The 17,354-nt window shown below is 45.9% G+C and overlaps 2 protein-coding genes across 2 annotated transcripts; both read left to right on the top strand.

Moving 5' to 3' along the window:
• Nucleotides 1-1,225: 1,225 nt before the first annotated feature.
• Nucleotides 1,226-8,224, top strand: vsx1 (visual system homeobox 1 homolog, chx10-like). Its single transcript, XM_055162917.1, has 5 exons — nt 1,226-1,595; nt 2,292-2,364; nt 3,253-3,376; nt 3,863-4,040; nt 7,989-8,224. The coding sequence occupies exons 1-5, from the start codon at nt 1,226-1,228 to the stop codon at nt 8,222-8,224; spliced, it is 981 nt and encodes a 326-aa protein (XP_055018892.1).
• A 1,879-nt stretch (nt 8,225-10,103) lies between these two features.
• Nucleotides 10,104-15,275, top strand: apmap (adipocyte plasma membrane associated protein). Its single transcript, XM_020931744.2, has 9 exons — nt 10,104-10,317; nt 11,271-11,387; nt 11,523-11,638; nt 12,460-12,552; nt 12,635-12,751; nt 12,839-13,013; nt 13,293-13,427; nt 13,573-13,765; nt 14,552-15,275. The coding sequence occupies exons 1-9, from the start codon at nt 10,229-10,231 to the stop codon at nt 14,759-14,761; spliced, it is 1,245 nt and encodes a 414-aa protein (XP_020787403.1). The 5' UTR covers nt 10,104-10,228; the 3' UTR covers nt 14,762-15,275.
• Nucleotides 15,276-17,354: the final 2,079 nt, after the last annotated feature.

The following is a 17,354-nucleotide window of genomic DNA, read 5'->3' as shown; positions in this document are numbered from 1 at the left end:
CAAAATATAAATATAAAAGTTTTCTTGGTGATGGTTGTTTTTCTGTCAGAGTCTCGGCGTCAGATGAAGAACAGAAGAAAAGAAGAACAGAGGAACAGAAGAACAGAAGAACAGAAGAACAGAAGAACAGAGGAACAGTCCTGAGCCAATCAAACATAAAATAAACGGTTTAACATTTATGAAACTAAAGCAACAAAATAAAATATTTACAACAGAAACTCGACTCATTTTATTCACTCAACATCATTTATATAATTATTTAAACTAATGCTACAAATACTGATGAACAAGGACGAGACGAGACGAGGGGAGAAAGTGTAAGACGAAGAGAGAGAGAGAGAGATGGAGGGGGGGGGGGGGGGGGGTCAGTGAAATTAGGGCCAAATGACACTAATCCAGGATTGGGCTCATTCACTTCAGACTCATTAAACTTCACAAAGAACCAGGACCTGGAACTGCCCTGGTCTCTGCTCTCTGGTCTGGTCTCTGGTCTGGTCTCTGGTCTCTGGTCTGGTCTGGTCTCTGGTCTCTGGTCTCTCTGGTCTGGTCTCTGGTCTGGTCTCTGGTCGCTGGTCTGGTCTCTGGTCTCTGATGAAACAAGAAATCCTGTGGTTAATTAGAATTTTAATAACATTAAAACATTAATAATAATAATAATAATAATAATAATAATAATAATAATAATAATAATAATAATAAAACATGATTAATCTGTAGTTATTAGATTTCAGATTAAATGTAAATCAGATTATTTCATCAGCGGCGCGCGCGCGGGCCTCTGAGGCCTCGCGCTCCTCTGATTGTTCGCGGCGCATGCGCAGTAACCGCGGGCCGTAAATCCGGATTTGGAGGGAAATTGGTGCAATTATTAATCCCGCGGGATGAGGCGCGTGGGGGCTCTGATTGGTTATTAATCCCGCAGGACAGTGGCGCGTGGGGCCTGGGATTGGCTCCTGCCTCATCCCCGCGCGGGATAAAAGCAGCGGCACGCGCCCCGAGCCACAAGCATCAAAGCATCAGCGGAGGTCAGAGAAGAAGAAGAAGAAGAAGAAGAGAAAGAGGAGGTGAAGAGGAGGAGCGCACACTGTCACCGAGAGGAGGCACGGCTCTGCGCCCTGTACTGCGCGCGGCTCGGCTCGGCACGGCTCCGCGCGGCTCGGCACGGCTCGAGGATCACACTTTCACTTTGACACTTTCAGAGTTTGACGGACACGCGGCGCTGAAGATGAGCGGCAGCGCGGAGGTCGCGGACGCGGAGGCGCCGCGCGTCAAGCTGCCGCCCGCGCTGCGTAAAGGTTTCGCCATCACGGACCTGCTCGGACTGGAAACAGACCTGCACGCGCGCCAGGGCCCCGGGCACGGCCCCGGGCTCTCCGCGCCCACAGCCGGAGGCGGGGACGCGCAGGGCCCTCTCGGCGCGTTCGCGTTCCCCGGAGGCGCGCTCCCACTGGGTCTCGGGTTCCTGTGCAGCCTCGCGGCGCAACAGCCCGGGGGCGCGCACTGCTTCCTTCCAGGGCACGTGCCCCTGCTACAAGCACGCGCAGACACGCACTTTCTTCACAACCTGGAGGGCACGCGCGACTCCGCTTTCTCAGGTGAGTCCCGAACCAGGACCAGGCCCGGACCAGGAGCAGGCCCCGAGCTGGGGTCAGAGCCTTGGTTTAGTCTTGGTTTAGTCCTGGTCTAGTCCTGGAGTTAGTCCTGGAGTTAGTCCGGTTCAGAACCCGGTCCGGTCTGGACTCGGTGTCTGGATTTGGATCTTTAATCAGACTTTGGAAACTGTGCGTAAAATTGCCCTTTACGCACAAGTCCGCAGTGCGGTGCGTAATTACGCACGGCTCGGCTCCAGATTTATGATTAAATTAACATTAAATGAAACAAAGGATTTATCAAAATAATCAGTATTTTATGATTTATTATTAAAAAAAATTATTTATCAAAAAATATTTTTTATTTTGTTATTATTATTTAATCTGGGGCGCGCGCGCGGCCTCCGGTTTGGTTTTACGCAGCGTCACGTCGCGTTTGAATCCACGTAACCATAATAATAATAATAATAATAATAATAATAATAATAATAATAATGAGGCCCAGAAAGAGTCACAAATAATTTGAATATTTTAATAAAACCTGAAAAAAAAAACCTCACCAAAACACCGCGTCCAGCCCCGAGAGTCTGGAGCGCGCGAGCCTCCGGGTGAACGGGCCTCGCGCACGGGCCTCAGACTAATGAAAATAAATGTGGTGAAGGATGTGTAGCACACTGTGACGTCATGTGTGGCGTGTTTCAGATGAGGAGTGTCTGTCGGACCGGGACAAGAGCTGCAGCGGCGGGAACCAGAAGCGCAAGAAACGACGTCACAGGTTTGAACGATCTGACGTCATCTACACGTAACCCCGAACCACACCCCGAACCGAACCCAACCACACCCCGAACCGAACCACAACCCAAAACCCAAACCCGCTGCAGGAGAAGAAGAGCAAATATTTGAGATCAATAAAATATAATCAATCAGTGAACCTGCCAGAGCGACAGGTGAACCTGAACTCTGCTGGAACAAACACCTCACCTGATCCTCTTCCTCTTCCTGTTCCTTTTCCTTTTCCTGTTCCTGTGTCATGAAACAAATCAAACTAAACCCTGTGACCCTCTGAAAAAACAACAGATTTAAACAGAAATGTACAAAAATAAAACAAACCGTAAGTGACGACGTAAAAACAGACGACGTCTCTGATCAAACGCACAAAAATAAAAAAGAAACAATGAACACGTTTACGTAAAAAAGATGATGATTATTATTAAATCATTATTTCTCTCTATAAAAGTGTTTTTGAGAAAAGTTTCATGTAAATGACGTGGTTCAAAATCTGATATTTTACAAATAAAAAAAAAAAAACAGTTTGAATAAAAATCGTTTGCAAATGAAATATGCAAATATGAGACGTTATGTTTTTTATTTCGGTTAATGTTCTAGTTGTTCCTGTGGGCGCCCCCTGCAGGTCAACTGAGGCAGAGTAAATGAGGCTGAAACAGAAGCTGCGTTTGAGACTCTGAGGCTTTAAAAACACGGAGGAGCCGACTCAGTGTCACTAAAACAACTGAACTCTTTGTTTTGTTTTTGATTCTTTCGATACCAGATTTAGAATCGATGAGCTGGGATTCGATACTTTAGACCCCCCCCCACCGTTCCTCTTCACCTCCTCCTCCTCTTCTTCACGTCTTCTTCATCTTCTTCTTCTTCTTGTGTTCAGGACGGTGTTCACGTCGTCGCAGCTGGAGGAGTTGGAGAAGGCCTTTCAGGAGGCTCATTATCCCGACGTTTACGCTCGAGAGATGCTCGCGCTGAAGACCGAGCTCCCAGAAGACCGGATCCAGGTCTGAACCAAGACCAGACCAAGACCAAGACCAGACCGAGACTAGACAAAGACCAAGACCAGACCAAGATCAGACCAAGACCAGACCAGGACCAGACCAGACTAAGACCAGACCGAGACCACTTCAAGACCAAGACCAAGACTAGAACCAGACCATGACCAGGACCAGACCATGACCAAGACCAGGACCAGACCAAGACCTAAGACCAAGACCAAGACCAGACCAGAACCAGGACCACACCAAGACCAGACCAGGACCAGGACCAGACCAAGACCAGGACCACACCAAGACCAGGACCAGGCCAGGACCAGGCCAGGACCAGGCCAGGACCAGGCCAGACCAAGACCAGACCAGAACAAGACCAGACCAGGACCAGACTAAGACCAGACCAAACTCAGGACCAGACCAAGACCAGGACCAGACCAGGACCAAGACCAGGACCAGACCAGGACCAGACCATGTCTAAACCCGGTCCGTGTGGTTCAGGTGTGGTTCCAGAACCGTCGGGCGAAGTGGCGTAAGCGTGAGAAGTGTTGGGGGCGGAGCTCGGTGATGGCGGAGTACGGTCTGTACGGAGCCATGGTGCGACACTCCATCCCTCTGCCCGAGTCCATCCTCAACTCCGCCAAGAACGGCATGGTCAGCAGCGCCCCCTGGCTGCTGGGTGAGGCCTCGCAACGTCAGTACCACACACACATATATACACACATACACACACACACACACACACACACACACCTGTACACACACATGTACATACACAAACACACACACACACACCTATACACACACATGTACATACACACAAACACACACACCTATACACACACATGTACATACACACATAACACACACACCTATACACACACATGTACATACACACAAACACACAAACACACACACCTATACACACACATGTACATACACACAAACACACACACACTATACACACACATGACATACACACACACATATACACACACATGTACACATACACACAAACACACACCTATACACACACATGTACATACACACACACACACACATACACATGTACATACACACACACACACACCTATACACACACATGCACAAACACACACACACCTATACACACATGTACATACACAAACACAAACACACACACCTATACACACACATGTACATACACACAAACACACACACCTATACACACACATGTACATACACACAAACACACAAACACACACACCTATACACACACATGTACATACACACAAATGCACAAACACACACACCTATACACACACATGTACATACACACAAACACACAAACACACACACCTATACACACACATGTACATACACACAATCACACAAACACACACACCTATACACACACATGTACATACACACAAACACACACACACACACTATACACACACATGTACATACACACAAACACACACACCTATACACACACACATGTACATACACACAAACACACAAACACACACACCTATACACACACATGTACATACACACAAACACACAAACACACACACCTATACACACACATGTACATACACACAAACACACAAACACACACACCTATACACACACATGTACATACACACAAACACACACACCTATACACACACATGTACATACACACAAACACACAAACACACACACCTATACACACACATGTACATACACACAAACACACACACACACATACACACACATGTACATACACACACAAACACACACACACCTATACACACACATGTACATACACACAAACACACAAACACACACACCTATACACACACATGTACATACACACAAACACACACAACACACACACCTATACACACACATGTACATACACACAAACACACACACTATACACACACATGTACATACACACAAACACACACACACATAACACACACATGTACACATACACACAAACACACACACTATACACACACATGTACATAACACACAAACACACACACCTATACACACACATGTACATACACACAACACACACACACACACACATGTACATTACACACAACACACACACACCTATACACACACATGTACATACACACAAACACACAAACACACACACCTATACACACACATGTACATACACACAAATGCACACACAACACACACACCTATACACACACATGTACATACACACAAACACAAAACACACACACCCTATACACACACATGTACATACACACAAACACACAACACACACACCTATACACACACATGTACATACACACAAACACACAAACACACACACCTATACACACACATGTACATACACACAAACACACAACACACAACCATACACACACATGTACATACACACAACCACACACACACAACCATACACACACATGTACATACACACAAACACACACACTATACACACACATGTACATACACACAAACACACAACACACACACACCTATACACACACATATACATACACACAAACACACAAACACACACACCTATACACACACATGTACATACACACACAAACACACAAACACACACACCTATACACACACATGTACATACACACAAACACACACACCTATACACACACATGTACATACACACAAACACACACCTATACACACACATGTACATACACACAAACACACAAACACACACACCTATACACACACATGTACATACACACAAACGCACAAACACACACACCTATACACACACATGTACATACACACAAACACACACACACCTATACACACACATGTACATACACACAAACACACAAACACACACACCTATACACACACATGTACATACACACAAACACACACACCTATACACACACATGTACATACACACAAACACACACACCTATACACACACATGTACATACACACAAACACACACACCTATACACACACATGTACATACACACAAACACACAAACACACACACCTATACACACACGTACATACACACAAACACACACACCTATACACACACATGTACATACACACAAACACACACACCTATACACACACATGTACATACAACCACACACACACACACACACATGTACACACACAAACACACACACCTATACACACACATGTACATACACACAAACACACACACCTATACACACACATGTACATACACACAAACACACACCTATACACACACATGTACATACACACAAACACACACACCTATACACACACGTACATACACACAATCACACACACCTATACACACACATGTACATACACACAAACACACACACCTATACACACACGTACATACACACAAACACACACCTATACACACACATGTACATACACACAAACACACACACCTATACACACACGTACATACACACAATCACACACACCTATACACACACATGTACATACACACAAACACACACCTATACACACACATGTACATACACACAAACACACACACCTATACACACACATGTACATACACACAATCACACAAACACACACACCTATACACACACATGTACATACACACAATCACACAAACACACACACCTATACACACACATGTACATACACACAAACACACACACCTATACACACACATGTACATACACACAAACACACAAACACACACACCTATACACACACATGTACATACACACAAACACACACACCTATACACACACATGTACATACACACAAACACACACACCTATACACACACATGTACATACACACAAACACACAAACACACACACCTATACACACACATGTACATACACACAAATGCACAAACACACACACCTATACACACACATGTACATACACACAAACACACAAACACACACACCTATACACACACATGTACATACACACAAACACACACACACAGCTATACACACACATGTACATACACACAAACACACACACCTATACACACACATGTACAAACACACAAACACACAAACACACACACCTATACACACACATGTACATACACACAAACGCACAAACACACACACACACCTATACACACACATGTACATACACACAAACACACACACCTGTACACACACATGTACATACACACAAACACACAAACACACACACCTGTACACACACATGTACATACACACAAACACACAAACACACACACCTGTACACACACACATGTATACACACACTGTTCAACAACACACACACACACACACACAGTCCATAGGAATGGCCCACAGCCTGGTCTAGTCCTGGTCTAGTCCTGGTCTAGTCCTGGTCTAGTCCTGGTCTAGTCCTGGTTAGACTTGTGTGTGTGTTGTTGTTGTGTGTTTTGTGATGATAATAAAATGATGAATAATTAAACACACAGAGAAACATCAGTAATAATAATAATAATAATAATAATAATAATAAAACATTCATGTCGTGTGTTTTCAGAGATGTATAATAAATCTCTACATAAATAATAATAAACGTTATTAAACTGATATAATTTTCTGTCGTATAATCACATGTGTTTTTTGTTCTTTATATAAATATCATCAACAGAATAAATTTATTAAATTTATATATTTTTTTTCAGGGATGCATAAAAAGTCTCTGGAAATGACCAAGAAGTGCCCAAGCCCCGCCCCCTTCTGCGACCCCGAGCGACCTCTGACCCTGAGCGACCCCCGCACCAGCCCCGACCCCCGCGTGACCCCCGACCCCCGAGACGATCGACCTGAGCCCCGAGACGAGCACGAAGACGAAGAGGAAGAGGAAGCCATGGACCTGTCCCGCCCCTCCAAACCCCCCGGCGGCCAATCAGAGGACTGAACCCCCACGCTCGGCCAATCAGACGTCTGAACGCCCACGTTCAGCCAATCAGAGGCCCGAACGCCGCCGCTCGGCCAATCAGAGGAGAGAGGCCCTATCCCGCAATGACAATCACAATACAGACCCGGATCAGACCCGGATCAGACCTGGATCAGGGTCTGGTCTGCGTCTGTACTTTTATATTTCTAGATTTATATATTTCTATAAATATTTGTGGAGTTTGTGTTTATTTGTGTTTCTTGTTTGTTTAAATTTAAAGTTTTATGCAAAAAATTGTAAATAAGAAAAGAATAAATGTATTTTTAAATTTAACAACGTTTTTTCACACACAGACACACACACACACACACCAAGTCCTGGGCCTGGTTTTGTCCTGGTTTAGTTCTGGTTTAGTCCTGATGATTAAAATATTATTGGATTATTTCAGATTTTTTTTTACAAAATTGAATCTGACAAATGAAAAGTCCAGATCCTCGTTCCTACAAAAGTCCTACAGAACCACAGTACTACAGTACTACAGTATTAGTACTACAGTACTACAGTATTAGTACTACAGTACTACAGTATTAGTACTACAGTACTACAGTATTAGTACTACAGTTTTCGTCACATGCACAGACACTCCTTGTATTAAGCTCCGCCCTCTTGAGTCCTGACCCAGATCCACTGGTCCAAGTCTGAGTCCGGGTCTGAGTCTGGTTCTGGGAATTAAACCAAATTAAACACGACCCTGAACTTCTAAGAACCTGAGACACAACCACAGACTCTTCTGTGACCAGAACCTCCCCAGAACCTCCACAGAACCTCCCAGAACCTCCACAGAACCTCCCCAGAACCTCCACAGAACCTCCAGAAACTCCCAGAACCTCCACAGAACCTCCACAGAACCTCCCAGAACCTCCCCAGAACCTCCGCAGAACCTCCCAGAACCTCCACAGAACCTCCCAGAACTTCCCCAGAACCTCTCTAGACCCGGCTCAGACCTGGTCCAGACCCAGACCCGGCCCGCGACAGAGACAGAACCCTGTATGTTTTTCAGGTTGTGTTTGTTGATGTGTGCATCTTGTCTCCACGGCAACAGCTGAACATTCTGCCACAGACACGCATGTAGAACTCCCCCGGAGTGACATCACCGCAGAGTCAATGTGAGACGGACACGAGTTTAGACCGAACAGTGACAGGGACAGAAGGACAGAGGGACAGAGGGACAGGACTGGACCAGGACTGGACCTGTCACCAGGTCACTGAACACCAAACCACTCTGAACCAGGACCTGGTTCAGAGTGGTTTGGTGTTTGCTGCCCTCTTCTGGGTGAAAGTGGTATCACAATATAGATATTTATTTACTTTATTAAAAAAAAAAAAAAAAAAAAAAAAAAAAGAATAATAATAAAATAAAATAAAAATAAAAATTAAGTGATGCTCGGTGAAATATTCGAGTTTCAGGAACATTTAAAATATAAATAAAATTTTAAAAAGGAACATAAACACCGTGACACGAGGCGCCTGTTGACCTCTGACCCACTTCCGGAACACGCGCGTTTGTTGCACAAATCTAGTATGAATTAAATGAATAAATAAATAAATAAAGAAGAAGAAACTGACAAAAATATAACAACAATAATAATAAGTAATAGGGAGAAAAAAAATAATAGCGAAAATAAATAATACAAATAATAAAATAACTAAAAATATTAAATAAAATATAATAACGGAAATAAAAATATTAAAAAATAAATTACAGAAAAAATATAGATAGTAATAGAGATAAAAATTGCGATAATAGAGAAAATAGAGACAATAATAAAGATAAAAATAGAAAACAACAGATTTAAGTTTATCGTGAAGGCGGGCGGATGTGACGTCACTGCCGCACACTGTACACAGAAACGGGACACCGCACGATCCGGACTGACCCGAGACACACGGGGACAGAGGGACACGGGGACAGAGGGACACGGGGACAGAGGACACAGAGACACAGAGACACAGGGACACGGGGACATGAAGGAGGCCGAGGGGCTGCGCTTACGCCGCCAACAGCCGCGGGTCATCACCGAGGAACCGCGGGACAGACTCCACAACGGAGACAGGTGAGACACGCGCCCGGGACAGGTGAGACACGCGCCCGGGACAGGTGAGACACGCGCCCGGGACAGGTGAGACACGCGCCCGGGACAGGTGAGACACGGAGACAGGTGAGACACGCGCCGGGGACAGCAAGACCAGGGAACAGTGCTGATGACACTTCATTTAGTCCTGGTTTAGACCTGGTTCAGTCCTGGTTTAGTCCTGGTTTAGTCCTGGTTTAGTCCTGGTTCAGTCCTGGTTCAGTCCTGGTTTAGACCTGGTTTAGTCCTGGTTTTAATCCTGGTTTAGACCTGGTTTAGACCAGGTTCAGTCCTGGTTCAGTCCTGGTTCAGTCCTGGTTTAGACCTGGTTTAGTCCTGGTTTTAATCCTGGTTTAGTCCTGGTTTAGTCCTGGTTCAGTCCTGGTTTAGACCAGGTTTAGACCAGGTTTAGTCCTGGTTTAGTCCTGGTTTAGTCCTGGTTTAGACCTGGTTTAGACCTGGTTTAGTCCAGGTTTAGTCCTGGTTCAGGATGTGTGCACATTGAGCTGTTGTGTAACTTTTGTGTCTCAACAGTCGCACAAAATTTCCCAAACATGTTTGAGTTTAAACTCAGTTCTGTAATTTCTGATATTTTTGTCACTGATCATTTTTCTTCTTCTGTTTGATTAAATATTAACAAAAAGCAGAAGTTTTGTGTTTTTGCTGATTCTTTATCGTTTACAGGATCATCTCATTTGTTCTTTATTTACTTAAAATTAATTTGATCTATTTACATTTTTTCTTTTAGTTTATTATTGCTGATGTGAATCATAAGTTCAAGTTGTAGGGAGTATTATCTGATACATAAGGGTGAGTTGTACAGTTGTAGGGAGTATTACATCAGGGTGAATGAGGTTTTGATAATGTGCTCATTAATATTCATGTTTTATGCAAATGTTCTGTAATTATGCTAATGAGCCAATCGTGTGTCTCAGGACGTACAGTGGGCGGGTCTTCCAGGTCACCTTCCTGTCTGTGGGCGGAGTCCTGCTCATCCCGATCCTGATCCTGGTCCTGGTCCTGGAATCTCCAATCCACCCAGAACCCTTCAGGTAAGACCCCCCCAAGACCGGTTACAATCCACCCAGAACCCCTGTCTCTCGTGTGAGCGCAGGCCTCGTTGAGCTTCATCTGACTGGACTCTTCTTCTTCTTCTTCTTCTTCTTCACCGTGTGTTTGTGTTTCAGTCTGAGAGAGCCCCCCCTGCTGGAGGGATGCTGGGCCCCAAACCTGAAGCTCCGATCGGCTCAAAGACTCTACGAGAACCAAGTCCAGGGTCCAGAGTCCATCACCAACATCGGAGGTACTGAACCAGGACTGAACCAGGACTGAACCAGGACTAAACCAGCCACTTCACAAGAGAATGTACTAACACAGACGAGAGAACAACACAGGACCTCAGTCTGCTGTTCATCTCCACCTAAAAGCCTCAGGTCGCTCCTTTGAGGACAGTGAGGTCCAGATCTGATCCAGAGGGGAAAAAAACAGTTTGAGAGGAGAGATAAAGAAGTTAGTTTAGAAACACAAACACATCTATAACTTCATCCTTAAACCTGAAACACAGAGAACAACAGTGAGGTCCAGGTCAGGTCCAGACGAGTGTGAGCTTCATCAGGGGCCTGAACGATCCGACTCAGGCACAGTCCACACTCAGTGCAGGTCAACAGACCTGAGCTACAAACACAAACTCTAAACATATGTGTGTCAGAGGAGTGTGAGTGCAGCGCCCCCTGCGGGCAGAGATGAGGAAGTGTCCCCAGAGTCTGACGAAACGGATTCAACCAAAAACCCTTTGTCCAGTGACAAAATTTAATTTCTCCTTTGGCGTGGATCCAACCTGGACGACTGAGGGATTTCACAAACGACTAAACCAGGACTAAACCAGGACTAAACCAGGACTAAACCAGGACTAAACCAGGACTAAACCAGGACTAAACCACACTGATGTCATACTCCCAGATGCTGAGAGAGACTATCTCTATGGTTCAAATAGTTGTGTGTCTGTAACTTGGTTTCTGGTCTCTGGTCTGGTCTCTGGTCTGGTCTCTGGTCTGGTCTCTGGTCTGGTCTCTGGTCTGGTCTCTGGTCTGGTCTTGGGTCTGACCCTGGTCTGGTCTGTTACAGATGTCCTGTTCAGTGGAACGGCCGATGGAAGAATTGTGAAAATGGTCGGACGCCGAGTCCACACAGTGGCACGACTCGGCAAACAGCCCTGTGGTAAGTCCACATCTAAACCCGGTCTAAACCCGGTCTAAACCCGGTCTAAACCCGGTCTAAACCCGGTCTCTGTCTGGTCCAGGGTCTCCGGAGGATGAGCCGACCTGTGGACGACCTTTGGGGATTCGTGTGGGACCAAACGGGACGCTGTTTGTGGCCGACGCCTATTTAGGAATCTTCAGAGTCCACCTGAGCACAGGTACTGCCCCCTACAGTCCTTATATGGTCGTGTGTGGTTTCAGGGGAGGCGGGGCTTCAGTCCTTTTATGGTCGTGTGTGGTTTCAGGGGAGGCGGAGCGTCTGGTGGTGGGCGGGCAGATGGTCGGGGGGCGGAGCCTGGGTTTTATAAACGACCTGGACGTGACTCGAGACGGACGCCGCGTTTACTTCACCTCCAGCTCCTCCAGGTGGCAGCGCCGAAACTTCCTGCACCTGGTCATGGAGGCCACTGACGACGGACGGTACGTACGACTGTGTACTACTACTACTACTACTACTACTACTACTACTACTACTACTACTACTACTACTATTGTACTACTGTGTTCTTCTATGATATAACGCTGCTGCTGCTGCTCCAGGGTGAGATTTGGGTCACAGTCTTCATATTTAAATGTTTCTTTACACAAGTAACAAACACAACTCCAGACCCTGACCCGGTCTTTGGTCTCTGGTCTCTGGTCTCTGGTCTCTGGACTGGTCCCTGATCCGGTCTTTGGTCTGTGGTTTCTGGTCTTCAGGGTCCTGGAGTTGGACGTGGACTCTGGGGAGGTCTCAGTTCTGATGGATCGTCTCCGGTTTCCAAACGGACTCCAGCTCCTTCCTGATGAAGAGTCTGTGCTGGTGTCTGAGACCACCATGGCCCGGATCCGCAGGTAACACCGGGTCTGCACCAGGTCTGCACCGGGTCTGCACCGGGTCTAGATCGGGTCTAGATCGGGTCTAGACCGGGTCTAGATCGGGTCTAGACCGGGTCTAGACCGGGTTTGGACCTCTGACCTCGTCCTCTTCTCGTCTCAGGATCCACGTTGCCGGTCTGAATAAAGGAGGGATGGAGACGTTTGTGGAGAACCTTCCGGGTTTTCCTGATAACGTGCGGCGTAGTTCCAGCGGGGGCCTGTGGGTGGCGATGTCCTCGGTCAGACCCAGTCCTGGATTCTCCATGTTGGACTTTCTGTCGCAAAGACCCTGGATCAAGAAGCTCATCTTCAAGGTAAACCAGACCAAGACCTGCTGTAGTCCTGCTTGTAGTCCTGCTGTAGTCCTGCTGTAGTCCTGCTGTAGTCCTGGTCTGGTCCAGGTTCTGGTCCAGGTTCTGGTCCAGGTCTGGTCCAGGTCTGGTCCAGGTCTGGTCAGGTCTGGTCCAGGTCTGGTCCAGGTCTGGTCCAGGTCTCAGGGTCTTTCACAGTGACAGCAGTTGTTGCTCTTCATTGTGTTGGTTTTTGTTTTTGTTGGTGTCAAAGTTTCCATCTCAATTTACTACAGAGAAAGTCTGACCCTGATCCTGGTCTCGGTCTGTCCTCAGGTCTTGTCTCAGGTCTTGATCCTGGTCTCGGTCTGTCCTCAGGTCTTGTCTCAGGTCTTGTCTCAGGTCTTGTCTCAGGTCTTGTCTCAGGTCTTGTCTCAGGTCTTGTCTCAGGTCTTGATCCTGGTCTCGGTCTGTCCTCAGGTCTTGTCTCAGGTCTTGTCTCAGGTCTTGTCTCGGGTCGTCTGGTCTCAGGTCTGTCCTCAGGTCTCTGTCTCAGGTCTTGTCTCAGGTCTTGTCTCAGGTCTTGTCTCAGGTCTTGATCCTGGTCTCGGTCTGTCCTCAGGTCTTGTCTCAGGTCTTGATCCTGGTCACGGTCTGTCTCTCAGGTCTTGATCCTGGTCTCGGTCTGTCCTCAGGTCTTGTCTCAGGTCTTGATCCTGGTCTCGGTCTGTCCTCAGGTCTTGTCTCAGGTCTCAGGTCTGTCCTCAGGTCTTGTCTCAGGTCTTGTTCCTGGTCTCGGTCTGTCCTCAGGTCTTGTCTCAGGAGATGATGTTGAAGCTCGTTCCTCGGTACAGTCTGGTGGCAGAGATCCAAGATGGCGGCGTGTGCGTGCGCAGTTTCCACGACCCCGGCGGCGAGGTGGCGGCGTACGTGAGCGAGGCTCATGAGCACGACGGCAGCCTCTACATCGGCTCCTTCCGCTCGCCATATGTCGCCAAGCTCGACCTCTCACAGGTCTAGTCCCGGTCTAGACCCGGGACCCGGTCTAGTCCTGAGACCTGGATGAACTGTGGACCGTTTGGATCAAAGACTCAAATGTTTTTTTCATTTTCGAGGCCAAATTGATTTTATTTTTCTTTTTTTGTCTTTTTGTTTCTTGTTTTTCAGATTTATTTAATTTTTCGTTTAAATGAAATTATATTTTTATCTTGAGTTTTTTCTGTCGTTTCACAACTAACCCAGATGCCCTCCCGCCTCAAAACTGCAACTGCTCCTCAGGCTCCTGGGAACCAGGACTAAACCAGGACTAAACCAGGACTAAACCAGGACTAAACCAGGACTAAACCAGGACTAAACCAGAACTAAACCAGGATGGAACCAGGACGGAACCAGGACTAAACCAGGACTAAACCAGAACTAAACCAGAACTAAACCAGAACTGAACCAGAACTGAACCGGGCCTGTGGGGCGTCTCCTGGAGCAGATCTTCAGGTTGATGGTTTGATTTCTGTTTGAATAAACGGAGCTGCTCCTGGTTCTTGTTCGTCGTCTTTTCTTTTCTTTTTTTCTTCTGCAGCTGAAAGTTTGATTCTGTTTTTGATGGTGAGCAGACGACGTCATCGTTATTCTCCGGAAGGGGGGGGGGGCTAACCGAGGCACTGCTCTGTCTGAAGATTTGTTACTTTAGACCAGGGGTGTCAAACTCATCAGAATCAGAAAACTCATGTCATATAAACCTCAAAAATAGCAATAAGTTAAATTTTTGTGCAGAGAAACACAAATCTATTACAGAAATCTTTTTTAATTGATGAACTCTTTCTTTTACAAAATATTATAATATTATGAACAACCTGAAACTTTAAGAAAAACACAATTTCAACACAAAGTTTGAACATGAACTTGTCTGTAAACAGGAATAAGTCCATTTTTGTTGTAAAATCCTGCACTCGGCTCCACTTTTCTCATGTTGGACATTTTTCTGATGAGGGTGTCACGGTCAACAGTCAAAACGATCGTCCTTTAAGAACGTTTGGAAAGAGACAAGTCTTCATTTGTGCTGCTCTGGTGGGAGGGGCCACGTACAGAGACGCTGGAGACGCTGCTGTGATAAACACCACAGAAAATTAACAAGATTTTAATAGAAAATAGAATTCAAATATTTTAGTAGAAAATCAGCCCAGGGCCAGATTAAAGGTCTTGGAGGGCCGGATCTGGCCCCCGGGCCGTATGTTTGACACCTGTGTCCTAGACTTTAATCAGAGTTTGATTTGAACTCAGTCTGAGCATAAAACCGACTGAACCCTGACGAGACAGAACCTGAACAACACAGTCACGAGATACTGTCAGTGTCAGTGTCAGGGTTAGTGTTGGTGTTGGGGTTAGTGTTGGTGTTGGGTTAGTGTTGGGTTGGGTTAGTGTTGTGTTGGGTTAGTGTAGTGTTGGTGTTGTGTTGGTGTTGGTGTTAGTGTTGGGGTTAGTGTTAGTGTTGGTTGTGTTGGTGTTAGTGTTGGGTTAGTGTTGGGTTAGTGTTAGTGTTGGGGTTAGTGTTGGTGTTAGTGTTAGTGTTGGTGTTAGTGTTGGGGTTAGTGTTGGGGTTAGTGTTGGGGTTAGTGTTGGGTGTTAGTGTTGGTGTTAGTGTTGTGTGTTTGTTAGTGTTAGTGTTGGGGTTAGTGTTAGTGTTGGGGTTAGTGTTAGTGTTGGTGTTTGTTAGTTGTTGTTGGGTTAGTGGTTGGGTGTTAGTGTTAGTGTTGGGTTAGTGTTGGGTTAGTGTTGTTAGTGTTGGTGTTAGTGTGTTAGTGTTGGGGTTAGTGTTAGTGTTAGTGTTGGTGTTAGTGTTGGGGTTAGTGTTGGTGGTTAGTGTTGGTAGTGTTGGTGTTAGTGTTGGTGTTAGTGTTAGTGTTGGTGTTAGTGTTGGGTTAGTGTGTTAGTGTTGGGGTTAGTGTGTTAGTGTTGGTGTTGGTGTTAGTGTTGGGGTTAGTGTTAGTGTTGGGGGTTAGTTAGTGTTGGTGTTGTTAGGTTAGTGTTTAGTGTGTTAGGTGTTGTGTTAGTGTTGTGTGTTAGTGTTGGGGTTAGTGTTAGGTGTTAGTGTTGGGTTAGTGTTAGTGTTAGTGTTAGTGTTGGGGTTAGTGTTAGTGTAGTGTTGGGGTTAGTGGTTGTGTTGGGGTTAGTGTGTTAGTGTTAGTGTGTTAGTTAGTGTTGGGGTTAGTGTTGGTGTTGTTAGTGTTGGTGTTGGGGTTAGTGTTGGTGTTGGGGTTAGTGTTAGTGTTAGTGTTAGTGTTGGGTTAGTGTTAGTGTTTGGTGTTGGGGTAGTGTTAGTGTTGGGTGTTAGGGTGTTGGGTGTTGGGTTAGTGTTTGTGTTAGTGTTAGTGTTGGTGTTGGGGTTAGTGTTAGTGTTGGTGTTAGGGTTAGTGTTAGTGTTGGTGTTGGTGTTAGTGTTGGGGTTAGTGGTTAGTGTTGGTGGTTAGTTGGTGTTGTGTGTTAGTGTTGGGTGTTAGTGTTGGTGTTAGGTTGGTGGTGTTGTGTTGTGTTGGGGTTGTTAGTGTTGTTGTGTTGTGTGGGGTTAGTGTTGGGGTTAGTGTTGGTGTTGGGGTTAGTGTTGGTGTTGGGGTTAGTG

This window comes from Boleophthalmus pectinirostris, unplaced genomic scaffold, assembly GCF_026225935.1.
Source record: "Boleophthalmus pectinirostris isolate CB_2022bp ecotype Guang Dong unplaced genomic scaffold, ASM2622593v1 HiC_scaffold_5, whole genome shotgun sequence".
NCBI lineage: Eukaryota > Metazoa > Chordata > Actinopteri > Gobiiformes > Gobiidae > Boleophthalmus > Boleophthalmus pectinirostris.
This window is presented reverse-complemented; position numbering and strand designations above follow the sequence as displayed.

Coding starts and splice junctions, on each gene's coding strand:
- apmap (XM_020931744.2), top strand. CDS start 10,229: ATGAAGGAGGCCGAGGGGCTGCGCTTACGCCGCCAACAGCCGCGGGTC. Junction 12,553..12,634: donor ACTCGGCAAACAGCCCTGTG/GTAAGTCCACAT, acceptor TGTCTGGTCCAG/GGTCTCCGGAGGATGAGCCG. Junction 13,014..13,292: donor GAGGCCACTGACGACGGACG/GTACGTACGACT, acceptor TCTGGTCTTCAG/GGTCCTGGAGTTGGACGTGG.
- vsx1 (XM_055162917.1), top strand. CDS start 1,226: ATGAGCGGCAGCGCGGAGGTCGCGGACGCGGAGGCGCCGCGCGTCAAG. Junction 1,596..2,291: donor GCGCGACTCCGCTTTCTCAG/GTGAGTCCCGAA, acceptor GGCGTGTTTCAG/ATGAGGAGTGTCTGTCGGAC. Junction 2,365..3,252: donor CGCAAGAAACGACGTCACAG/GTTTGAACGATC, acceptor TCTTGTGTTCAG/GACGGTGTTCACGTCGTCGC.